The sequence below is a fragment of the Tamandua tetradactyla genome, chromosome 8 (assembly GCF_023851605.1).
Source record: "Tamandua tetradactyla isolate mTamTet1 chromosome 8, mTamTet1.pri, whole genome shotgun sequence".
Classification (NCBI taxonomy): domain Eukaryota; kingdom Metazoa; phylum Chordata; class Mammalia; order Pilosa; family Myrmecophagidae; genus Tamandua; species Tamandua tetradactyla.
This window is the reverse complement of record NC_135334.1, coordinates 93637449-93663625: the sequence shown is the minus strand read 5'-3', so window position 1 is coordinate 93663625 and position 26177 is coordinate 93637449. Positions and strand designations below refer to the sequence as shown.

The window sequence follows — 26177 nt, the reverse complement described above, 5'->3', positions numbered from 1 at the left end:
AAAGCACACCACAGCAATTAGTTATAGAACAGATTTCAGAGTTTGTTATGGGTTACAGTTCCACAAATTTAGGTCTTTCCTTCTAGCTGCTCCAAGACACTGGAGACTAACATAAATATCAATATAATGTTTTAGCCATCATACTTATTTGCTAAACCCTATCTTCTCTGTTATAACTTCACTTTCTCCTCTGATCTTTTTTCCCAATCTTTAGGGGTATCTGTGCTACTCTGATCTTTTTTCCCAATCTTTAGGGGTATCTGTGCTATACCCATTCTAACTTTTTCATATTGGAAAGGTCTTCTGATGATACGGGCTAGGAGGATGTAACTAGTTGACATTCTGCAGAGTCTGGCCTCTTTGGGTTTCAGGACTTATGTGGCCTAGGAACCTGTGTGGAGGTTGTAAGTTTCTGGAAAGTGATCATAGTGCATGGAACCTTTGTAGGATCTCAGGGCTGTAGGTGTTCTGTAGGGTTGGCAGGAATGGTTTTGGTTGGGGTTTGGCAAACCATGGTAAAGAGCGATAGCTGGAGCTTGCATAAGAGTAGCCTCCAGAGTAGCCTCTTGACTTTATTCAAATATTTATTTGAACTCACTCAGTCACTGATACCTTATTTGTTACAATTTCCCTCCCCCTTTTGGCCAGGAAGGCATTGTCAATCCCATAGTGCCAGGGCCAGACTCATCCCTGGTAGTCATATCCCACGTTGCCAGGGACACTATCACCCCTGAATGTCATGTTCCATGTAGTGTGAGGGTCTTGATTTTACTTGCAGAGTTGGGCTAGAGAGAGAGAGAGAGCGGCCACATCTGAGTAACAGAAGAGCTTCTCTAGAAGAACTCTTAGTGTCCTCTTTGTTTTTGAATCTTCCCTGCCTTAACAGTGACGATGATGCTTTACGTATGTGAATATGCTTGGGTTAAAATTTCATTCATTTTACCATTAGTCATAATTTGAAACACAGAAAAATCCATATATTATTAAATTTAACTGGCCATCTTTTTTTTTTTTAACTTTTTATTGTATAGTATAACATATATACACAGCAAAGAAATAAAAAAGCAATCATTTTCAAAGCACCCTTCAACAAGTTGTTGCAGCACAGATCCCAGAGTTTGTCATGGGCTACCATATGATCCTCTCAGATTTTTTCCTTCTAGCTGCTCCAGAATATAGAAAGCTAGAAGGCTTAAATATTTTTTTTGTCATCACAATTGACCTTTTTACCTCTTTTTTTGTGAAAAATAACATATACAAAAAAGCAATAAATTTCAAAGCACAGCACCGCAATTAGTTGTAGAACATATTCCAGAGTTTGACATGGGTTACACTTCCACAATTTTAAGTTTTTACTTCTAGTTGCTCTAAGATAGGGAGACTAAAAGCGATATCAATTTAATGATTCAGCATTCATATTTATTTGTTAAATCCTATCTTCACTGTGTAACCCCACCATCACCTTTCATTTTTCCATCCCTCTATTTAGGGGTGTTTGGGCTATAGCCATTCTAATTTTTCATATTGGAAGTGTCTATCACTAATATGGGATAGAGAGATGAAAGTATCTGATGTTATGGAGAGACTGGGCTAGGTTTCAGGATTTATCTGGACCAGGGACCTATCTGGAAGTTATAGGTTTCTGGAAAGTTACTCTAGCGCATGGAACCCTTGTGGAATCATATATTGCCCTAGGTGTTCTTTAGGATTGGCTGGAATGGTTCTGGTTGGGGGTTGGCAGGTTATGATAGGTAACAAGGTCTAACTGAAGCTTGCGTTAAGAGCAACCTCCGGAGTAGCCTCTCAGCTCTATTTGAACTCTCTCTGCCACTGATAATTTATTAGTTACGCTGCTTTTCCTCCTTTTGATCAAGATGGAATTGTTGATCCCATGGTGCCAGGCCAGATTCATCCCTAGGAGTCCTCTCCCACGCCTCCAGGGAGACTTTTACCCCTGGATGTCATATCCTACATAAGGGGGAAGGCAATGATTTCCCTTCCAGAGTTGGGCTTAGAGAGTGATGGCCATCTGGTTTTAAATCTTGTGTCATAGAAATTGTTTTAGTTGTAAAGAGTGAATTGGTATATTAACATGTGTGAGCAGTTTTGGGAACTGAAATGCAATGAATCAGTAAGTATTTGTTAAATTTTGAATTATATCTCTTCTTGGTACCTAGTTTCGTCTGTCGGAAGACAGCAGAATACCGAGTCACATTATTTAAGAGAGTTTTGGATGCTGTAAGCTGTGGTTAGCTGTGTGATAGCTTTGTGTGTTGGAAAGGTTATCTAACATCTCAATGTTGTATCCCCATAGACATCAGACCACTGAGTAGATGCATCTGACTTCACAGCCCAGGTATTTCCTTACACTGTTTTGCAGTGTAAAGAGATGACTGAGAAGATGTGAAGTCATAACTACTTCATCTTCTGAGAAGACAGCTTTTAACTGGAAGCCAGCAGTTTTGTTCTATCTTCCTTTTCCAAGTATATATATCTTCTTTTTCTTTATAGGGTAACCCAGGGCAGTCAGTTCCCCAGGCTACTGCTCTCATTGTCAAGAACCTGGTTTTAAATATGCGCTGTCACATTCTTCAGTTGGGTGACCATGTACTGGTTAGTTAGTTTCTCTAAGCTTCAGTTTTCTCATTTATAAAATGGGTAAAATTCCTAATCCCTTAAGATTTTGAGAATCAAATGGGATATTGGTGCATAATATTTATAGACATCTGACAAGTGTCAGTTCCTTACTCACCTTTGGTTCACTAAGATCTGGTAGAATTTGACACCAGTAAGGTAGGGAATTATTTTCTTATCTTCATGCTCTCTGAACTCAGACATACAGTTCCTTCAACTTAGTAAATGCCCAATAACCATTTTTTAACTAAATTCCTAAGGTATGTGTAAGTTCTGGAACATCAAGTTGTATCCTAATGGCAAGTTTGATAGTAGGCTATTGTCTTATGATCAATTTAGTTGAAAACAATTGAGCCATTGTTTTCAACTAAATTTCATCAGTTGTACCTGCTGTCCTCTATTGAGGCAGGTGCATCCCTTCAGGGCTCCCACCTGTCTTGCAAAGGTCCCAGAATATTACTCAGTAGGGGTTAAGCAAAAGGCTTTGTGGAGGAAACGGAAAGTTCACAAGAGATTTCTGGCCAGAAAGAAATAGTGCATCATTCCTTAGAAAGGCGTGTCAAAGTCAGGGCAATTCTTTGAGAGTTAGTAAACTTAGCTTCATGGAAAACTGCCTTGTCCTTATTTTTCTCATTTAGCCTGGGCTCCTGGTGGCCTTGGTCCTGAGATGGCCATTCGGAGGGGCATAGAAGATCAAGTCCAAACCCACTCCTTCCCTGCGCTGCCTATGTAAAGCCAAGTGGCCTACATGTGCTTTCACTGGCATTGTAATGGTTCGTCACCTCCTCATCTTTTGTCTTTCACTTCCTTCTCTTCTCCTCCTCTGCTCCCCATCCTTTTCTTTGAGATAGGGTTTTAACACATCTTCCTCAATGAAGATGAGGAAGTATCAGAATAATTAATCCAGCTGCTGTCATCACTGTATCTTATGGGCTCTGTGTTACAGTTCATAGCCTGTGCATTGTCATTCTCTTCCCTGGTGGCAGGGACCGTATCTTCAATCAATCATTTATTTATTTATTCATCTAGTGGTATCTATTGAATGTCTACTATGTTCTGGGACTGTGCTAGGTGCTAGGGATGTAACAGTAGCAAAAGTAAAAATGATAACTGCCCCTATGGGGCTTACAGCCTAGTTGGAGAATCAGATACAATCAAATACTCACTGAAACAAAGCTACAACTGCAACTGTGACTGTGGGTATGAGTGGGAGATGTGTGGTGCTGTGATGACCTACATGAGGGAGAGTTGACTTGGGGAGGCCAGGCTATCTGACCCAAGCCCACACTCATTCCACTATACCTGCTCTGAGTGGTTGTGCTACAGCAAGAGCAGGTAAAAGACGCTAAAGTCAGTTATATCACTTTAACCTCTTGAACTGTGATTCCCTCAAACTGTAACATGAAACTGGCAATTAAGAAGAATTTATAATGAAGGGAAAACTAATAACAAATCCTCAATATGCTGTTTCCACTTCTTAATCAAAACCATATTTCTCAAGTGTGTCTCTCTCAATTGAGAGTTGCCAAGACAAAGTTATGGTACCCCACTTCTGTCCCCCACCATATCCTATCCCTAACCTCCCCCCAACACACACGCTTGCATTTATTATCATATCGGGCATTGTAGGTCAACACAGAAAAGGTTTGGGAGCCCATGACCTAGGGGATTTCATGGGCAGAGAGGAAGGAAACCATTTACAGTGGAGCCAGAATTCTCCTGGCCAGCAGTTGACCTTCTAGTCTAGATGTGCCCTGAGCTGGCCAGGCTCTTGAGTTGACGAAATAAGTAGAAAGCCTTTCCCTGTTCTCAAGGAGCTTGCTGTCTTGTTAGAAGACAAGACATGTATGAATACAGCTATTGGGAAGCCTTTAAGACCCAGTATAATGAAAAGTTAACACCATGTGGATTAGTAGATCTTGGTGGAAGAAGAGAGCTCAGTTCAAGCTGCAGTCGGCAGGGAAGCCTGAAAGAGGCCAGTCGGCTTAAGTCAGGTCTGGAATGAAGGATTAGGTGAGAGAAAAAAAGGGGATTATTAACGTGTGCTGTCTGCCTGTTCCATCCTGGGCACCATGCTGGGAAATGCTTGTCTGACTTTGGTCTTACAACAGTCTTGCAAAGCGTATCTGTATATCCATGTTTTACAGGTGAGGAAACCAAGGCACGGGGAGGTTAATATTCCCTTAGTTATCAGATGTTGTCTGCTTTAGAGAAGCACGCCAAATTCATCATGATTGAAGACAATAAGGAGAACAAAGACCATTCCTTAGAAAAGGGGAGAGCGACTCTCATTTTTTCTTTAAAAAATGAAGTTGGAGGACTTATAAAAGCACTGAAAATCTTCCAGGTAAGCACTTTCCATATTTCTGCTTAATAAGACTTTTTAAAAAATGGATTTCTAAAATCATATTCAAAATATAAATTGCTATACATTCTTCAGAGACAGACTACAGAAATTTCTTAAGAACCTCAAATATTGCTCAATTCTAAAAATGGGCAAAGGATACAAAAAATGTTGTGTAAATTGCTAATAAATAAATGGGGGAACAAAAGATCTACTCCACAGGTTTCAAAGAAGCGAATCTTAAGAAATCTATGATATTGTTTTTCATGTAGTAAAATAGCAAAGATTCTACAATCATACCATCCCCTGCTGTGAATGCATCTGGCATTTGTATCCCCTTCAGTGTGAGGGTAAATTGGGGTAACGTGTAGGAAAACAATCTGGTATTATGTACTGTGAGCCTTGAAATGTTCATATGTGTTGACCTAGAAACTCCACTCCCATAATTCTATCTTAGGAAATAGGAATCAGCCAGGGAGGACACAGATACTTATTTAGCACCTACTATGTTTTGGGTGTTGTACTAGATACTAAGGATGTGGAACTGAACAAGGTAGGTACAGTCTCTGTCCTTATGGAGTGCATAAGCTGGTGGGAAAGACAGACATTAAATAAACAGTTGCAGTCAGTCAGTAACCCCATGGGTGTAAAGTGACCTGAAAGAAATAGCAGGTGCTGTGACAGCGTTGGACTGGGGGACCTAACCTAGTTTAAGGGCCCAGGGACACATTAATTTATAGGAACTGAATGTTATAAACAAACTGCTTGCCCTAAAGTAGCAGATGGGTTAAATTATGCCACTGGAACAGCTTGTGGGAAATCTTGTGGCTTCTGGAGACAGACCACCTTTTAGACTAAATACTACCTCTGTCACTTATTAGCTGGGGTGATTATGGGCAAATTAATTAATCTTTCTCTGCTGCAATCCTTGCATTTATAAAGTGAGAATCCTACCTACCTTATAGGATTATTGAGGGGATTAAAGGAGTTAATATATAAATGTGTTAGAATGGTACAAAGTAAATGGTCAATAAATGTTAGCTGTTTTAAAAATCAAGTTTACGCTTATATGAAATACTGATATATAGCTGTTTGAACATCATATTTTCAAGGGATTAATTTTTTAAAATGTAGATTCTAAAGTCAATTAGTCTAGAAGAGTTTTTAATGAAATGCATCAGTTTTCCTACCCAACTTACCATATTCTCTGTTTCAGTCCCTAAAGGCAACTGCCTTTAACTATTTACGTTCTTTAGTTCTTCTGATGGTGAGTTTAAAAATCTCAATATAGCCCTTATATCTTTCTTGGAGTTATCAACTTTACATGATAATCATTCCCTAACACTCACCTTTGTTGTTGGTTCATACACCCTGATCATTCTTATTTCACCCCTGTTTTGGCTTGTACAGCCCTCCTGTTTGCAATCCCTCCTTCTTCCCTTCCACCTTTCTGTTCTATCTAGTCTTTAAAACATTTCAGTTCTTGTTTGCTCCGTGAAACCTTCTGTAACCCGTGGTTGCTTTATCTGTTTGCTGAACTTCTGCACCTTTAATCCATTTCATAGAACCACCTCCTGTATTTTCTCTTATTCTTTCATTTATTAGCCAACTAAATTGTAAATCCTTATATGTCTTTCCCGTTTTGATATTCCTCATAGCCTTTCCTAGCTAACAGAAGTCTACTAAGTTATTTTAGAATGAGCTGGCAGGTACTGGAGATCATCCATTCTAACACTCACCTTTTAGGTTGGGCAATTGGTTCTCATGTTTCATTAGTACATCATCAATGCTTTACCTCACTGAACGCAAATTGGTAAGAGGAGAAACCCCCCATCTGCCTGGTACCCACGTCTTCAGAAGAAGCAATCTGGTTTAGCTAGTTACTAAATTTCTAGCTGAAGAGATTTGAGGTAGGAATCCTCTGTATTCAAGCTGTTCATCTAATTTTATTCCATTTTGCATTTTGCAAAGGATCTTTTTTTAAGGGACAACTGTTTACTATTACTTTTTGAAAACTGACTTTTATTCGTGAGAATTTTCAAAAGGTTCTTTTTATGCAGGGGATCAGTATTTTGATTTGAATGCTAATCAATTCTGACAACCTAAGGGACCTCCAGTGGGTGTTGTTTATTGGTTTTTGGAGGGTGTGATCAATTTTCCAAACTTTTTTGAATAATATCTACTATCTAAGGGAGAATCATTTTACTGTTGACAACAATAAAAGCACATTTTTTTTCCTTTGGCTATTATGACAAGTGTGAAATTGATTTTTAGTGGTAATGAAACTAATCTTCTCAGAGACTATTAATATTTGAAGCAAGTATCTGAAATCTTTACCCTCTGCTTTACACAGGAGAAGCATGTTAGTCTGTTTCATATCGAGTCCCGAAAATCAAAGAGAAGAAACTCAGAATTTGAAATTTTTGTTGACTGTGATATCAACAGAGAACAATTGAATGATATTTTTCATTTGTTGAAGTCTCATACTAATGCTCTTTCTGTGAATACACCGGATAATTTTACTGTGAAGGAAGATGGTAAGTTGGAAAAGTGAAAATACTACTTGGAAGATTAAATGTCTAATGCGTGTCCAATCATATTTATCTTGAAGGTATGAAAGCAAAAATAGAAGACTGTCTTTTCATGTTGCTTACATTCTGGTAGGGAAGGGAACACAAAATATGGTTGCTCAAAATACTAAAGTAAAACTATAAAGCAATATTTGATAAGATATGAGAGAAGTGAGAAGGAAACATGAATATAAGAAAAACTCCGAATCACTAAAAATTGATTATCTATCAGTTTTCAAAGTATAATGCATTTCTTCATTTCACCAGTCTGTTTCACAATCTCTAAACATATAGTAACTTTCACAAGGCTTCACATAATACTCTGCATCTAGCTGACATTAAGTGAATATTTGAATTGGTTGAGAATGTTGACAGTTGCTGACAACTGTGACATAAAGTACACCATGTACAGGGTTCTTCTGTCCCCACCCCCACCAAAAGCAAATGAAACAGCAATAAAGCCTTCTAAGTTTCAGATACTTAGATAGCAAAGACGTAAGCTAAGGTCTTTCATTAGTGAAAAAAATCCTTGTCGTTTGTTTGGGGCAAGAACAAGTGGATAATCCAGCCAATTATTATATGTGGATTCAATTTAAAGCAAACGCTCCAGAATTTGTCGCAATATTTGGGGTGGAATCGGGACAGATATTCGCCTGTTATGCATCGATACAGCTGTCCCCATTATTAAAATATTGATCTACTTCTATTCTGACTGGCAGTTGGCAGTTTCCTGGAGTGCCTTGAATGCCGCCCACAGTATCTAAAGCCCCTGTTTTCCCAGGTCCCCTCCTTGGGTACCTCACACCCCAAATTAGCAACTAAAGGGTTATTTGGCAACTCCTGAGCCAAAGCCTGGACATTTCTGCTTGTGCCTATTTTAAGTGCTTGGTCCCTGCTGCATCTGTTGTTAAACCTCTGGAATATCACTCCTTGGTTTAGACTGGGAGAAGAAGGATCAGGTTCTAGTTTTTTCTCTCTCTTCCATTAGTAATAAGTTACCTTGTGTAAATTACTTTACCTCTCTGGACGTTGGTTATCTCCTGTTTTAAATGAGAAGTTTTATGGGTGGAGAGAGTTGATGTTTAGGATACGCCAGACCTTGTGCCAGATACTTCTGTTAAGAAACGGGAATACAAAAATCTGTAATCCCTACTCTGGACTAGCTCCCATTCCTGTGAGGAAAAGACAGGCCAAATCAGATGCGTGGACAATAAAACAGGGTAAAAGTCTTCGAGAATCACAACCTCCTGTGGCCGGGACCCAGAGTACAGAGAACTAGCGCCACCTAAAGGCCAGGGAAGGCTTCGCCGACTGAGGGAGTCTCCTTTGATTTGGACTCTGAAGGACGAGAAAGATATTCTCAGCGGACTAAAAGGATGAGGCCGGAAAGGGGTAGGGGTAGGACAGGTATTCCAGGTGGAAGTACAGCGTATACAAAACCAGAGCTTTTGAGTAATGGTGAAAAGATCAGAGTGGCAGAGTCTCTAAGATCCTTTTAGCCCCCCCAAATACATTGGTCTGTAAATGTTGTGAATCCTTATTCCACTTTTTAAGATAACTAAATGTGTGGCTTTAAAAATTTTTTGCATTGTTTTTTGACGTTACTAAAGTACGACAGTTATCTAACACTTTGAAATCAATCCAAAGACTCCCCCCCCCAAATTTTTTAAGTTGAAGATTTTAAAATAAAATTTAATTTTTAGAATTAGAGCAGTTTTATTTAATGTGGGTAAGTGTTTCCTCAATGTACAAACTAAAATTAAAAGTCCTATCTAGACACATTTATGACTTTCTTAATTTCTTCTTCCTTATTATTGCCTTATTTAAGATGGTCTCTTCAGCATTTAATGGTTTTTGTTTTTGCAGGTATGGAAACTGTTCCTTGGTTTCCAAGGAGAATTTCTGACCTGGACCACTGTGCCAACAGAGTTCTGATGTATGGATCTGAACTAGATGCGGACCACCCTGTAAATATTTCTAATATTTCATGAAAAGAATTTAAAGCAGAAGTAAAACTTAAGGGCCACTTTTCTTTTTTTCCTTTTTGGAGAAAGTGCTCCTTCTAGACCAAATGGAATCTGGTTTTAATACTGATTTCAGGCAGCACTGGTAGATTTTCATGGGTTTTTTTTTGTTGGAATTGAGACTAACTGCCTGCACAGCTAAATATCTGTCCATGCCTAGCGTTCCTGCTAAGAGCTAATCCAAGAGTTATACTAAGATGAAAACAGTATCTGTGTCCGTTTTCATTAAAATAGGCATGTGTTATTAGAAAGAAAAGGAAAGATATGAAGGAGAAAGATATTTATTACCCACGCTGCCAGGCATGATCAGTTTATTAGATGAGCAAGGCAGTTGTTTCCCTGGAAAAGCATATGGGATAAAGAACAGACATATTTTAGGTGGAGGATTAGTAAATCCAGGGCACTATGATTGCTTATGGGGCTCTAGTTCCTGGGAGGGGAGGAGAGAAGAGAGTGCATTTGTGGAGTTGTACAGATGAAGGCTGTGGTCTGGTTTCTACTACTTCTTGGCTGTGTGCGTGTAAACTTGCACTTCCTTAGCTAACCATCTGCCCATCTGTCTTTACTGAGTAATGATTGAAATTAATACATTTCACCTGCCATAAAGGAGTTGCCAGTCTAGTTGAAAAGATAAAGCACATGAATATAAATAAACACACAATAGATAAAATGTGTAAAGAGATCTAAGTGGCATGAACAAATTGCTTTGGCATAAACACGAAAGAGTAATCGTGTCCAGTTGAAAAACTCAGGGAAGGGCAACAGGTAAGAGATGGAGAGGAAGGATAGTTCAGGAGAGGGCAATATGAGCAAAGGGACAGAGGCAAGAAAATCTGGGGTCTTGTTTTAGTTTCTCAGCTGCTAAAAAAAAAAAAATAGTAACATACAACGGGTTGGCCTGACAGCAGGAATTTACATGCTCAGGGTTTCAGAAGCTAGAATAGAAGGCTTGCCTTCTCCCCAGTGAGCCACTGTCTTCAGGCTGGCCCTTTGGGGTTCCTTGGTTTTTCTGTCACATGCAGTGCACATGATGGCGTCTTCTCCTTTCTCATTTGGGTTCCGTTGATTTCCAATCTCTCACTGTTCCTCATGGCATCTCCTTCCATGCCCAATGTCCTTTAATTTTGAGGACTTCAGGCATTTTGGACTGAGGCCCACCCTCCCTAAGTCTGGGTACACCTTAGCTAATAACATCTTTAAAGGTCCTGTTTACACATGGGTTCCCACCCATGGGATCAGGGGTTGGGAAAGGAACGTGTCTTTTGTGGGAGGCATGATTCAATCCCCAACAGGCATGTTGATGGAAGGATAAATAAATCAGTTTTCCTGATTTACTACCAAATCCTGCTGATTTTCACCTGTTTTTAAAATTTGTTCCTCAATCATCCCTACTACCGCATCTCTTAACTGGTCCCTCCACCTCCTGTCTCATCACTCCACTGTCCTCACAGTCACTAGAATGATCGGAACCCCCAACATGACAGAGTCCCTCCTTTGCTTAAAAATCACCAGTGATTCGCCCTCCCAGGCATTTGCCTAAGAGGATTAAAAACATGTCCACACAACCACCTGTGCACTTACATTCATAGCAGCATTATTCACAACAGCAAAAAAGTAGAAGCAACCCATATGTCCATCAACCTGATGAATGGAAAAATAGCATGTGATGTATCCATACAACTGAATATTATTTGGCCATAGGAAGGAACGAAATAATGTTAACAGGCTACAACATTTATGAATCTTGAAAACATTTTAAGTGAAAGAAAAAAGTCACAAAATGCCACATGTTGTATGATTCCATTTGTATGAAATGCCCAGAATTGGCACATCCATAGAAATAGAAAGTAGATTAATGATTGCCAGGGGCTGGGGCTGGTGGTGGGGTGGGGGAATGGGGAGTGACCCCTAATGGGTTCAGGCTTCCTTTATGGAATGATGGAAATGTTCTGAAATTAGATAGTGGTGATATTGTGCAAGTCAATGCATATCCTAAAAGCCACTATATATTACACTTAGAAAGGGTGAATTTTATGGTAAGTGACTTACATATCAATAAAGCTGTTATTAAAAAAAAAAAAAATCTCTGCTGGCTTCCACTGTCCAAAGATTAAAATCCAAGCTCCCTCACAGCCTTTAGGTAGCAGGCCCTTGACGAGTTCTGCGTGTGCTCTCCCTTGCTCTCTAAGCTCCAGCAACGTTGGATTGCTTCCATGTTCTCAGGCACTGCATGCTGCTTTTCTTCTCTGTGCTGCCTGAGCTCTTTCTCTGTCTTCCTCCACGTGGCTATCTCCACGCCTCTGGTAAGACTGAGCTCAGGAGTCTTATTTGGAAAGTCTTCCTGAGCACCGCTTTCATCTTTCACCTGCACTGGATTTTGAGTTTCTCTTGCATTCCATGGCATTCTCTATGTATCTCTAACAACATACTTCTCACATTACTTCAATGATCGATTAATGAAAACTTCTTGAGGACCCAGGTTGTATTTTGTTCCTAGTTGTGTTTCCTACTTTTTGCATGCTGTCAGGTACAAGAAAGGGTTTGTAAATCTGTGTTAAAGGGAGAGTTTCATTCTCTCTTTCAGAGGTCCTCCGCCTTTCCCCTATTATTTGCGTCATTGACTGTCTCTTCCTGAGCTTTACTTTCTGATTCCTTGTCTAATTTTTTACAGAAATATTTTTCATAGGTGTAAATTTCAAGTGGCTACTTCGTCTGTGTTTTAGAAATTATGGTATTTGCCTTTGCAAATGAGTCAATTGTTTGCATTTTGTGATAAAATCTACAGCTAGATTTAGTTAAATCATGTTCATTTATTGTTTGTTTGTTGTCAAAGAGAGAGAAAGTTTATTACTAGACACATAGCAGATCAGATGGCCTATAGGCTCAAACATCTGTCTCTCCAAACTGGCAGTTATTCTGTTTTATAGCATCAAAAGATGTGCAAGTTTTAGGTTAATAAGTATGATGGTCCCAGATGATGTAATCAGAGGTAATTAATTATTGAGCATGTACAGATTGATTGCATGCTTAGTCGCAGAATATGTGTAAGAAAATGGTGGCGTCAATATGATGTTGGGCATGATTTTTAGTATTATAATGAGGTATAGGTGGCTTACAGGTTGAAGCCTAAGCCATTGTGCATGTCAGACAGGCACATTTTGGTTAGATCTAGTTTTGTTATCAAGATTACTTTGGACTTGGGGTGGGTTAGTTTGGGCTAGCCTAGGACCCTTCACTAATAAACATAACGGGTTGTCTTTAGTGATCACAAACTCTAATGTAAAATGACTGTATAGATGGGTACAAGTGAAGATTAGTCAGAAGCTTTTTATATCACAAGGGCACAAGATAATGGCTATATAGTCATTATCAGAGATCAAGACATCTGAATTACAATTCAAAGATTTCAGGTTTTTCCCCCTGTCTACTCCAATATACTAGAAAGTAGAATTCCATAATTCAGTAATCAAAATTATCCCTCAAATTCCAATTTCTCGGTTACAATTCCTCTCTCTCATTTGATAATTATCTCTCAATCATGAGGGGTATCTGGGCAACAACTGTTCTAACTTCTTCAAGGCTGAAAAGGGGCATTGTCATTAAGGGGCAGAGGGATGAAACTGGTTACTGTCCTTGAAGTGTCTGGTACATCTGGGTTTCAGAGCTCATCTGGCACTGGAACAATTATGGGTTTTAAGTCTTATTTCCAATGTCCAGCCCAGTAAAAATAAAAAAGTTCATTTACTGTTAATCCCTATTTTATATGTTTGTAACACAGGAAAATAGAACTGAATATGAAGTGGTAGAATGATAAAGGGGAAAAAAAAAAAAACACACCTGATCCTTGAAAAAGAGCTTGTTTAAAAAAATCAAAAAAATTTTTTTAACATGGGTAGACTCCAGCAATTGAACCTGGGTCTCTGGCTTGGCAGGCCAGAATTCTGCTACTGAGCCACCGTTGCTCTGCCCTCTTTTCTTATTCCTTAAACTGTCTTATCTTTGTAGCCACTGTAGTATAAAGCTGTCATCTAACATTGACTTTAGAATAAAAATTGATCATACATTTGTAAACAATGCTTGCATATGGTAACAATTATGTAGCCCTTTAATATATTTCAAGTGTAATGAAATGTTTCCTAAATAACATTTCGTCATGCATTTTTTAATATGGATATTTAAAAATGTATCTTTTACTATCAGGGCTTCAAGGACAATGTCTACCGTAAAAGGCGAAAATATTTTGCAGACTTGGCTATGAACTATAGACAGTAAGTGTTTTATAAAAGTAGCTTTTACTACTTTGAGATAATAAAATGAATGAATAGAGTAAATTATGCTCACTTGGTAAATAGAAAATAAAATGTGTTATTTTTTATTGAATGCAAATTCAGAATGACTCCTTCCTTTTGTGTCGTTAGTGGTGACCCCATTCCTAAGGTTGAATTTACGGAAGAGGAGGTTAAGACCTGGGGAACTGTGTTCAGAGAGCTCAACAAACTCTACCCAACCCATGCTTGCAGAGAGTATCTCAAAAACCTACCTTTGCTTTCTAAATATTGTGGCTATCGGGAAGATAACATCCCACAGCTGGAAGATGTCTCAAACTTTTTAAAAGGTAATAAACAGGTTAATTTTTATAAGGGAAATGTTAAATTCTGTTTTGGTCATTACAGCATTTTTTTGTAGAGGAATAGAGTTCAGAATTTTCTTGTACTCTGACTTGGAGTACTGGATCCAATATTGGGCACTGTATTTGAAGAGGGACAGTGATAACCTGGAGGAAATCTAGAGGAAAGGGAGAGAATTATAAGAAGATTCAAAAATGTGTCACATGAGTAAAATTGAAGGACTCTTAGGGTGTTTAATTCAGAGGTTTAGGAGACATTATAGCTTCATTTAAATGTTTGAAAGTCTCTTATGTAGGAGAGATATTACTATGTTCTCAAAAGTGTCGGACTGTTGGATAGAAACTGCAGGCTTTTGGCTCAAAATGGAGAAGACTCTGCCAAAAGAGCCATTTGAAAATAGAACAGGGTCTATTGTGAATTTCTCATTTCTTAGTTTCCTAGGGCTGCTGTAATAAATTACCACAGACGGTGGCTTAAAACAACACACATTTATTGTCTCAGTTCTGGAGGTCAGAAGTCGGAAATTGAGCGTTGGCAGCGCCACGCTCCTCTGAAACCTGGACGGGAGAATTCTTGCTTGCCTCTTCCCAGCCTTGGGAAGTGTGCCCTGCACTCCATGACATTCTTGGCTTGTAACTGCAGCACTTCAATCTCTGCCTCTATAGTTGTAGGCGAGTCTCTCCTTGGTCTGGGTCTCTTATCCTCTTCTTTTAAGGACCCAAGATTTATCGGATGAAGGTCCCACCCTACTCCAGTATGACACCATCTTAACCAATTCTATCTCGAATGACCCTGTTTCCAAAGAAGGTTTGGTTCTGGGGTACTGAGGGCTGGAACTTCAGTGTATCTTATCGGGGACACAATCCAGTCCACAACACTCATCCGTGAAGGTGTTTGTTCAAAGGCTCTTCAAACTCATTGTCAGGGTTGTGATAAGGGAAATTCAAGCATCTGGCAGAGGGTGTAAGGAAGGTGATCTCTGAAGCCCCCTTTCCACATGCAGATTCTATAATTTTCCCAAGAAAGAAGATGTATTAGTAAAGACATAAACAAAGTGTAAGGACAAGTTTGCTCCTTCATTCTTGTTTAGTTCAGACCTTACATACATTTGGTATCTTTTTTTTGGTGGGGGGGGGATTTTGCATTGACTCAGCTATGGCCTACAGGAGGCCTCTTTGCAGTCAATTGTATTGTAGCTGGACTTCAGACCTTATTTTCTCTAGCTAGTACAGGAAATGAAATGATCAGTGACCGCCTGGGTCTACAATATCTAAGAAAAACGAATGACCTCTTTGATCTCAATGGATTAGAAAATTTAAGGGGAAAAAGATGTTATGCTTTTGACTAAAAATAGTTTAGTCAATTTCCATCATGGTCTGAAATTAGTATCTTTGAGTTTCTTACATGACCTCTTGCAAAAATCTACATACCCATTGAACCCCATAATTCTTGTTATTTAGCCACTATATTCAAAACCAAGAAGATAAAATAATTAGAATTAAAAAATAAAAATCCAGGGCGGGCCGCGGTGGCTCAGCGGGCAAAGTGCTTGCCTGCTATGCCGGAGGACCTCGGTTCGATTCCCGGCCCCACCCCATGTAACAAAAACGGAGAAACAGAATACAATAAAACAAGAAAATGTTTAAAAATGTTTCCCTTTCCTCCTTCCTTCCTTCCTTCTATCCTTCCTTCCTTCTCTCTGTCTTTCCTTTAAAAAAAAAAAAAAAATAAAAATAAAAATCCTAAGTAAACTCATAGGTAATTTTAAAAAAATCAAGAACTAAAGGGAAAAGGGTAATATAGTTTCTTCAAGGGAAAAAATCATGTAAACTAAACTTTTTAAAAAATAGGGAACCAATGCACATGACTGCCAGGACTTAGAAAAATAGACAAAGGTATGCTCTAGAAGTTGTTATAATATCAAGTATGCTTGGGATTTGGAGGAAATTTTTTTTATAGTTACAAAACTGAAAGCTTTCACTTGGGGTCTGGAGCGTGGGCTGGCTGCAGGATGTGTGGCTGAAGGTATTTCAAGGGAAAGTGGCAGAGAAGCCAAAATTGAAAGGCAGATAGTTCAAACAAAACATCAGTTGGGAGGGGCTACCTGCAGTTGTCAAATATGGTAGCCACTCACCATGTGTGGCTGTTTAAGTTAATTTAAATTAAAATATTAGTTCCAAGTTCCACTAGTCACACTTCAAGTGTTCAACAGCCATATGTGACTGCTGGCTCCCCCATTTCTGCCATGATTGCAGAAAGTTCTGTGGGGACAGTACAGTCTGCCATCAGGGTGGTCAAATCTAAGTACGTAACAAGTGGATGGAAGTGCAATACCAGAGAGTGAGGGTTTGAAAAGAGGGCAAGATCAGAATTTATAGAGTCTGCTGAGCCACTAAAGGTAGGCCCCTGTTACAGTGTGTAAGCAGTCTTGGCAGTTGGGGGAGTGTGGTAGATTGAATCATGTTCTTAATTCACATTCCTGTGGATGAGAACCTATTTGTAAATAGGACCCTTTCAAGATGTATTATCAGTAAGGTGTGAACTCATTTGTGAATAGGATCTTCTAAGATCCTTTGTAGGCTTAGAAAAACTGAATCAGGATGGGTCTGGATTTGTGTTACTGGAGGCCTTATGAAGAGAAGACAGAGAAGTAAAAGAAAGCAACAGGAGGAAACCAAGGATCACTGCCATAGGGTGGGAGGCAGAAATTCAAGCCTAAGAACCCCTAGGATTGAGGCAAACCAACAAAGAATGCTATAGACTTTGGGGAGAAAGCATAGCCTTACTTACCTCTCGATTTTAGACTTCTAACCTCTGAAACTGTGTGTTCTAGTTTGCAAGACGCTGGAATGTGATATACCAGAAATAGCATGGCTTTAAAAAAAGGAGAATGTACTAAGTTGCAGCTTTACATGTTCTAAGGCTGTGAAAATGTGTAAATTAAAGCAAGGATATAGAAATGTCCAATCTAAGGGGTCCAGGAAAAGATATCTTGGTTCAAGAAGGCCGATAATGTTCAGGGTTTCTCAACTGGCGAACAAGGCGACATCTACTAGCTTTCTCTCCAGGCTTCTTGTTTCATGAAGCTCTCTGGGTATATTTTCCTTCTTCATCTCCACAGGTCTCTGACTGCATGGGCTCTGAAGCTTTTTCCAAAATAGTTCCCTCTTAAAGGGCTCCAGTACGCAACCCCACCTTGAATAGGTAGAGATGCATCTCCATGGAACCCATCTAATCAAAAGTTACCACCCACAATTGGGTGGGTCACACCTCCATGGAAACAATCAAAAAGCTCCCACCCAGCAATATGGAATGAGGATTAAAGAGCTTGGCTTTTTTGGGGTACACAACAGATTCAAACCGACACACAGAGAGAGAATAAATTCCTGTTGTTAAACCAAACACTGTGTAGTGTTTGTCATAGCTGCCTTGGCAAAGTGAGACAGGGAAGGTAGAGTACCACCCAGTTTAGACAAAATAAAGCAACTACTTTACAAGAGGTAATCCTGGCTAAAAATGGCATAGGTTCACAATGGTTCTGTTCTAAATTAATAAGATCTTATTGATGAGTTTTTTTTTTAAGTAAGTAAAATCATCTAGAGGACAGTGTAAATTCTTTAGTGTATTTTAAGTATAAGAGGTAGTATAAGGAGAGCTGGGTTCTCATCCTTTATTATCTATTGGGTGGTCCTAGGCCCATTATCCAGCCTCTAAGCCTCAGTTTTATATTTGTCACGATGAAGAGACTATCCCTTAACTCATTTTAAACATAAAGGAGATATGTAATGCAAAGAGCCTAATTCCTTGTTTAGCCTGTGGTAAGTGCTTAATAAATATTAGCTCTCCTTAGTATGCATCTGTCATTTGGTGCCACTGGCGGAGTTAAAATGCCAATGAAGACATTTTCCTGTTTCTTCCCTTGCTTTGCAGAGCGCACAGGTTTTTCTATCCGTCCTGTGGCTGGTTACCTGTCACCAAGAGATTTCTTATCAGGCTTAGCCTTCCGAGTCTTCCACTGCACACAGTATGTGAGGCACAGTTCAGATCCCCTCTATACCCCAGAGCCGTAAGTATTTCTACTTTAGCCGTCAATTCATCAAACAGTTATTTATAATCATGTAAAACATTTAGAATATAATACGTGCTTAAGATCCATAAATGTTAGCCAGTATTACTATTATTATTATTATCATCATGACTTGACAACCTGTTAGGTGTCAGGTGCTGTTCAAAGTATAGGGGATGTAACACTGAAGAAAATCAAGCAAAACTTCTGCCTTCATGGAGGTTACAGAGGGGGATACAGATAGTAAACAAATATAAATATAAATCAGATGGTGATGGGTGCCAAGAGAAAAAATAAGGAAAGGGGATGACGTGGCGGTGGAGGCACCATAGAAGAATTCACTGAGCAGGTGATATTTGAGCAGAGCCTGGCTGGAAGGGGGCCATGTGGCTTTCTAGCGGTAGCTGATGTGCCTTTCTATGTGTATGCCTGTGCGTGGCAGAGGTTTTGAACCAAAATTGTTTCGTTCTTCGATTAGTGTCCTTTGTGTTCTATTACCGAATTAATACAACTTGATCAATTTGAATACTAGTAAGATCAGATATTTATTATTTTTTAATTCAAATTGAATGGCTGATTATGCATTTGCTGAAAGCACCACAGTGTAACAAACTTGTAGCTCTTTTTTTCAGAGATACCTGCCATGAACTCTTAGGTCATATTCCCCTTTTGGCTGAACCTAGTTTTGCTCAATTCTCCCAAGAAATTGGCCTGGCTTCCCTTGGAGCTTCAGAAGAGGCTGTTCAGAAACTGGCAACGGTACAAAATGGAAATTGTTTTATAGATGTTTGATTCTTAACTGAGGCACGTTGTGTGAGCACACATGTAGTTTAAAAGTGCATACTCAACATAGCCATTAAAATTTTTGTCTTTGCTTAGAATATTTCATTTCATTTAAATAATTTAAATAACATTAAAGGAAGATGTAGAATTTTCAGGTTATCAAATGTAGATATGATAGCTTTTAAAAAAATAGAGATGCACTAGATTACAACAATAATAGTTGGTATATTTTCTGTTTTTCAATAAAAATGATAGGGTGCTAAAAAATACTTTTGAGCACTGAATGTAAGACACAAAGCTGGAAATATAAAGGTGAATAACAACTGGTTTCTGCCTTCAAGGAGTTTACACACTACTTGAAGGGAGAGTTATGTTAGAATGAAACAAAGGCTAAAAGGGACATTCAGGCAAAGTACCCTGGGAACACAGAGGACTTCTAGGGGAAGGGTTCGTGGAAGGGGGACCTCTGGATCAATCCATGAAAGAGGAGGAAAGTTTTCACCTGCCAAGAGATGAAGGAAGAGCAGATCAGGATAAGGGCACAAAAGGAAAGACTAAGCTTGCTCTTAGTGTGTCTGGGAAACAGCACGAAGCTGGAGCAGAGTATGTGAAGGTGGGGGAGGCAGGGAGGAACGAGGAGATGGCTTAGCACTGTGAGTCTTAAATTGTATTTTGGGGATGCCTGAGTCCCTGAGACCCTTTCAGGGAGTGTACGAGGTAAGAATCAGGCATAGGTAAAAGACGCATTCAAAGTGCAAGACAGACCAGCAGATTTTACTGTAACCGGGTTCATTGCCATGGTTTCAGATTTCAGGTTGTTACTGAACTTTAAGAAACTATCACTTGGCAAGTTTGGATGTCATGTCAAAGAAGAATAGCCACAATTATCTGAAAAGGCTATTTCATACTGTTCCTTTTTCGAACTCCATATCTATGTGAGACTGAATTTTCTTTATATAAACAACACATTGCAACAGTTTAAATACAAAAACCGTTAGGAAAATCCATCTGTCTTCTTTTAAGTCAGCTATTAATGAGATTGCAACAATGTGAAGTCATGCTGCTTTTCTCATGGCTTTTTTTGTTTTAGAAAATATGGTTATTTTTCATTAAAATGTTAACTTTTGGTTTCCATAAAATTGGCTTATTATTAAAGAATTAAGTAATAAACATTTAAATATTTTTTCAGTTTTAATATGTAATTATACCTAAATATATCCCACATAAACAGAAGCTCTTTAGGGTCCTTAGTAATTTTTAAGAGTTAAAAGAATCCTAGGAACAAAACTTTGAGAACCACTAGTTTAGAATGAAGCCAGTTTGTGGAGAGATTTGTAAACCAGGCTGGGGGTTTTGGACTTGATTCCAGGGTAATTTGGATTATTGACTAAGAGTTGTTATAATCAGTTTTAAATTGAGTCATTCAGGATGTGAAAGTAATATTGATGTCCTTTTGCAGTGCTACTTTTTCACTGTGGAGTTTGGACTATGTAAACAAGATGGGCAGCTAAAAGTCTTTGGTGCAGGTTTACTTTCTTCCATCAGTGAACTCAAAGTAAGAGTTGTAAATCTTTGCACATAACTAAATTCGCTTTATATAATTGATACCACCTGAAATCCTTTTTGGACTTGAACAAGAGCTTCCTCTGGAAAATATATGGGAATGGCAGTAAACCTTATTTGAAGCATTTTTCTCTATTTCTCAAATTTTCTGATTGTATGTATGTATATGTGTGCATATAAATATTTATTTTTTATAATAAAATAGTGCTTTAAAGCTTGTGTTTGCAAAGATTTGGTGTTTCCTTACCATTGCTTATATATGCTAACAATAACGTCTGCAATTCCTAGGGAATTCTGTGAGATTTATTATTTATCCGATGAACAAATGAATTTACGTTTGTTAGGTGACTGATGTGTACGAGATGCTGTTTTGCCTTCAAGAAGTCCATCCCTTGGTGGTATAGGCCATGTACAGAAATAACTAGCGCAGGGTAGAGAGTGGGTGCCATAATTCAGAAGTAAATAATGTGCTCTGAAGTTCAGAGGCATAGACATCCTTAGGTGCCTCCAAGATAAAGGAGTTAGAACAAAGCTATGGAGATGATCTTGGGGAATTTATGGAGAACAGTATGCCATTTGTTTTGCTGAAATATATTGTGGATTAAATAGAGCTGTAGAAAATAAGTTTGGAATTGTAGGTTCAGCCAATGCATTAGTAGCACATTCAGAGCTGTATTGATTCTAGCTGTATATGTAGAATGTGATTTATACAAATAAATAGTATTCTTTGATTCACTGACTCTTTGTCCTCTAGCATGCACTTTCTGGACATGCCAAAGTAAAGCCCTTTGATCCCAAGATTACCTGCAAACAAGAGTGTCTCATCACAACTTTTCAGGATGTCTACTTTGTATCAGAAAGCTTTGAGGAGGCAAAGGAGAAGATGAGGTAAGTATTTTTTCTCATGCCTTCATTTTCCTCTGCAAAAGATAGGTTCGGTGATGGTAACAAGTCATAGAAGTAAGCAGCTGTATAAGTAGGAGCCAACTAGTTTGCCTTCTGCCTTCCTTTCACAACAGGTATTTAGGGTTTGTTCTGTATAATGATGTATTATATTACATCATATATTATTATTAATATATTCTTTAAATAGAGATACTTGAGAACTTCGTTTCCTCTCATTCTTTCCCACCAGAGAGTTTATAGTCTATTAGGAAAGATAAAAATATACATAAATTACGATATAACAGCACAACAGCATAAAAGTGACAAGAGCATTAGTGAGATACATGGTTCTGTATGTTATTCAGGAGTAATTCATTCCAGCTGGAGGCACAGGGAAAGCTTAATGGCATTTGAGAAAGGATGTGAAGGATAGATGGGCTTTAGATATATTCAGTTTTAAGCTAAGGTATAGCATGAAAAAGATTAAGGGAGTGGGATTATATAGGAGATATATGCAATACAATTGAAGCTATACTTTTTAAATCAGCTAAGTGGGTGGTTAAGAAAGAAGGATATTAAAAGCAGAGAAACTATTTAGGAAATTCTTCTAATACTTCAGGTGAGAAATAAAAGCCTGAACTAAGATAGAGGAGATGACTATAGAAGCAGAATTAACAAAACATTTAGGGAAAAGAATCATGAAGTCACACTGTGAAAGTGGAGATAGGTGACTTGAAGACATACACCTTGTCTTCCGGGGATGTACTGTTAGCTGGGGAGTTAGTCCACGCACAGAATAGAATAAGCAGCGGGGCTTCCTCTAGCAAATATAGCACCTGTGCCTATTAGGAAAAAGGGATCCCCTCTGGGTAGACTTCATCTCCTACGTGTACACAATTGTCCTTAGCTGTCCAGTTGTCCTTGGGGCCCTGTGCAATAATGTCCTTGAGGGATGACAAATGAGAAGTTTGATAAAGGCTTGATAAAGGGGATAAACTTTAGATAATGATTGAAAAAAGGGTAGCACTTAGGTCATTTGTGAAGAGGTTAGAGGAAAACATTCTACGCAGAAAGAATATATATGTACAGGGGGCTGGACTGTTTCTGGTCTTTTTTGGGGTGTAGGTGTAATTATCTGGATCACAATCGAAACATCTTCTATTATAAACAAATGTTGTCATTGTCAACTGGTAAAGCTACCATGACTGGACTCCTTACTCTAGTCAAGAGATAAGTAGGGTAATAAATCATCCATAAGGCCACCCACAGGCTCTTTCCCTCGTAATGCAGGACCAGCTGCATTCATGCATTCGTGCAGGATTCCAGGTGGCCTTTGCAAATGCCGTGTGGGACAATAGGCCAGATTGGGTGCACGCACATCTAATGAAGATTTGTCTTTTGCCTGATGCATTTGCTATTGTTTATTTGGTTTTCGTCATGTCATTTTTCCCCCTAGAAATTGATGGTATCATTTGTTTTCTTAAATAGAGAATTCACCAAAACAATTAAACGTCCATTTGGAGTGAAGTACAATCCATACACGCGGAGTATTCAGGTCTTGAAGGACACCAAGAGCATAACCAGCGCCATGAGTGAGCTGCGGCATGATCTCGATGTGGTCAGTGATGCCCTTGCTAAGATCAGCAGGCAGCCAAGTATCTGATGATCACTGGTCCTAAATCCAGAAGACCTCTGAGCATCTATCAGACGTCTGGGAGCCAACTCTTGATTTTCTTGAAGAGCTGATGGTGGAATGGACAAGAGGGACAGAATCTGGCCTAATCATATTGTCTGCTCCCACTCCTTAATGGAACACTAGTTTTTGAACATCTAGATACTCTTCCCACCATCTTTGTTGTTGTTAACAGCTTCACGGGGATAAACTTCACATTGGATACAGTTCACCCATATTTATAATAGAAAAGTTGTTCAAATTAATGGATAGCTCTAGTTCCAGTCTGATTCTATTTGCCTTGTTCCTTCTTGAGTAAAAAGACCTTTGTGATCACGTAGAATACCTTGACTAGGTAGGAGGCAGCTGACCTGTGTTAGTACTGGAGATACTCTTATTTCTAAATTACTTAATCACTATTGATAACATTCATATGCCTAGATTTAATAGGAGACCAGCTGTATCTGCTGACAGAGTGAACAAAAGTATGAGACCTTTGCACACAAAGTATACCTAGTGAAAAGTAAGGAGGCCAGTTTTTTTTTTTTTTTACAAAAATATCAAATTTATTTCAATATCGAGTTTCATTCTTTAATTAGAGTTAATGGCAATTATTTTGTAACTTAAAAAAACTCATGAAAGTGGGAAAAACATTAATAAGCTATTAAAGACTGACCATGAAAAAAATTCTTGGGCCACACATTTACCAGTCATATTTAACAGTAATTCCTATTATATTACTTACTGAGGAATACTCTTTAGCTCTTAACGTCTAAATGTAACATTCTCATTTTGACATAATTTATCTATTTTCAGCCCAACTGCTATATCCAACAAAACCTTTCGAAGCTTTTCTTTCCACTTATGGAATATGACATAACTATTCATCTTAAGAGTTCCTTAAAAGATACTTAGAAATTTTAATTTTCATATTAAAGTGATAAAGTACAGGACATCACTACCACAAGTTAAACAAAAAATGGAGTAAAAAAAACAAAAGTGGTATCTATATAACAAGCAATTACTGATAAGAATTTTAACTATTTTACATACTTAGCGCAAGCAAATAAAAAGGTTCCAAGGTACTACAATGCTTGGCATTTGTGCTGCAAGCTTTAAATTATAATTTCATTCTCCACAAATCATCTGTAAGAAAATGGCTATGCCTGTAAATATAAAAATTGTTATATCCAGCAAGTGGTATTTTACTGGTCAAGATGAGAATGCTTTATAAAATTAGGTTTAAAAATGCAGAATGTCTATAATTATACTACTAATATAAAGATTAAAAATCAGATAAACTATACAGAAGATAAATAAATGATTAACATTTTGCTCTGAGAAAATTAGAGATGGTTATATTCCAAGAAATAAGCAATAATGACAAAATATGTGCTTAAATATTTTGACTATTTTAAGCCCAAACATATTATTCATCTGAGGAGACAATTATGACTTTTTGCTTTTTTGTCCAGAATAGGACCCCAATGTAAGCTATTATTTGAATAGAGTTCATAATCTAAAGTCATTTTTTCTCCATAAAAATGATATTTTTATTCATTTTATAGATAGGCTACAAAATGTCAAATGACTAAGTCAGTTATAAAGATTTTGTAGCATAATAAATGCTAATTTACCCAATAACTGTCACAGATACCAACATACTTCTATGCAAGCCTAAAAGTCAGTACTGAAGTTATAACATGATTCTTCCATATGGTCAGACTGTATAATACTCTCTAATACTGTCATAAAATCCAAAGAAGAAACCTTAGTGAGTCCTTCCAAAGCTGCAGAAATTTCCAAATGATTTTCCTCTGGTTTCAGAGCCTGTTTATTTTCTTCAATCCCTTTTTAGTCGTTTGGCTTTTGCAATATTTTCTTGACATTTCTGCTTCTTCTTCTGCTCCTTTTCCCTGGCCTCAATCATCTTGGCCAATTTCCAGGACAGTACAGCACTTGCTAGGAACAACAGAGTAAGGGCCAAAATCACTGTCGTAAGGAAGCCATATGGGTCCTTTGCAGCCCATTCCACAACATACTCAGCCCAAGCCTTGATATCAAACATCTTTGTAGTGGTCTTAGGAAAACTTATGCTTGAGTTGTAATCTCTAACTTCGTCCCTGGATTATTAGAGAGCCAATCACAATTTCAGATGACCTTTGGTTGTCTTCTTCTTTAATTCAATCATACACTTCTGGGAGAAGGTTTAAATTCCTTCTTTCCCCTAGCCGGGCCGCCTTCACCTGGCCCCTCGGCCTGCACACGCGCGGCCCCCGGCACACGCGCGGCCCCCGGCACGCCGCGGCAGGCGGGGCGGGAGGCGCGCGCGGAGGGTCCTGGGTAATCCGAGCACGGCCGTGCCTCGCGCCCCCCGACGCCGGGCCGAGTCCGCTGCGCACGTGGGTAAGCCCACCGCAGCGACCGCACACCAGCCTCCAGCCCATGGTGCGTGGAGCACAGCGCCCCAGTTTTTTTTTTTTAATTTTTTATTAATTAAAAAAAATTACAAGAAACAAACATTCCCAACATATACACTCAGCAATTCACAATATCATCACATAGTTGCATATTCATCATCATGATCATTTCCCAGAACATTAGCATCAATTCAGAAAAAGAAATAAAAAGACAACAGAAAAATATAACAAACAGAAAAAAAAAATTTTACAGGCCATACCCCTTAATGATCCCTTTCATTGATCACTAGCATTTCAAACTAAATCTATTTTAACATTTGTTCCCCCTATTATTTATTTTTATTCCATATGTTCCTCTCATCTGTTGACAAGGTAGATAAAAGGAGCATCAGACACAAGGTTTTCACAATCACACAGTCACATTGTGAAAGCTGTATCATTATACAATCATCATCAAGAAACATGGCTACTGGAACACAGCTCTACATTTTCAGGCAGAGGAGGCTGGTTTTAAGTTTAGGGTCTTACAGGGAAAGAGGAGTAGCCAAGGCTGAGAAAGATTGTTTGGGGCATAATCCTTAATACCAG

The 26177-nt window shown here is 38.6% G+C and overlaps 2 protein-coding genes across 3 annotated transcripts in view; one reads left to right on the top strand and one right to left on the bottom strand.

The window, feature by feature from the left end:
- Nucleotides 1-25129, top strand: part of TPH1 (tryptophan hydroxylase 1) — a 28729-nt gene extending 3600 nt beyond the window's left edge. For both annotated transcript variants that reach the window (XM_077114162.1, XM_077114161.1), the window contains exons 3-12: nucleotides 4782-4981; nucleotides 7332-7515; nucleotides 9415-9515; nucleotides 13773-13840; nucleotides 13991-14187; nucleotides 18131-18266; nucleotides 18899-19025; nucleotides 20509-20604; nucleotides 21367-21500; nucleotides 22986-25129. In XM_077114162.1, the coding sequence (XP_076970277.1) occupies nucleotides 4829-4981; nucleotides 7332-7515; nucleotides 9415-9515; nucleotides 13773-13840; nucleotides 13991-14187; nucleotides 18131-18266; nucleotides 18899-19025; nucleotides 20509-20604; nucleotides 21367-21500; nucleotides 22986-23160 (1371 nt within the window). In that variant the 5' untranslated portion in view covers nucleotides 4782-4828 and the 3' untranslated portion in view covers nucleotides 23161-25129. The remainder of the gene's footprint in view (nucleotides 1-4781; nucleotides 4982-7331; nucleotides 7516-9414; nucleotides 9516-13772; nucleotides 13841-13990; nucleotides 14188-18130; nucleotides 18267-18898; nucleotides 19026-20508; nucleotides 20605-21366; nucleotides 21501-22985) is intronic.
- Nucleotides 24659-25374, bottom strand: LOC143644749 (small integral membrane protein 15-like). Its single transcript, XM_077114163.1, has one exon. The coding sequence runs from the start codon at nucleotides 25235-25237 to the stop codon at nucleotides 25013-25015; it is 225 nt and encodes a 74-aa protein (XP_076970278.1). The 5' UTR covers nucleotides 25238-25374; the 3' UTR covers nucleotides 24659-25012.
- Between the last annotated feature and the right edge of the window lie 803 nt (nucleotides 25375-26177).

Bases quoted from the DNA above. Each gene is read 5' to 3' on its own strand.
- LOC143644749 (XM_077114163.1), bottom strand. From the start codon at position 25,237: ATGTTTGATATCAAGGCTTGGGCTGAGTATGTTGTGGAATGGGCTGCA.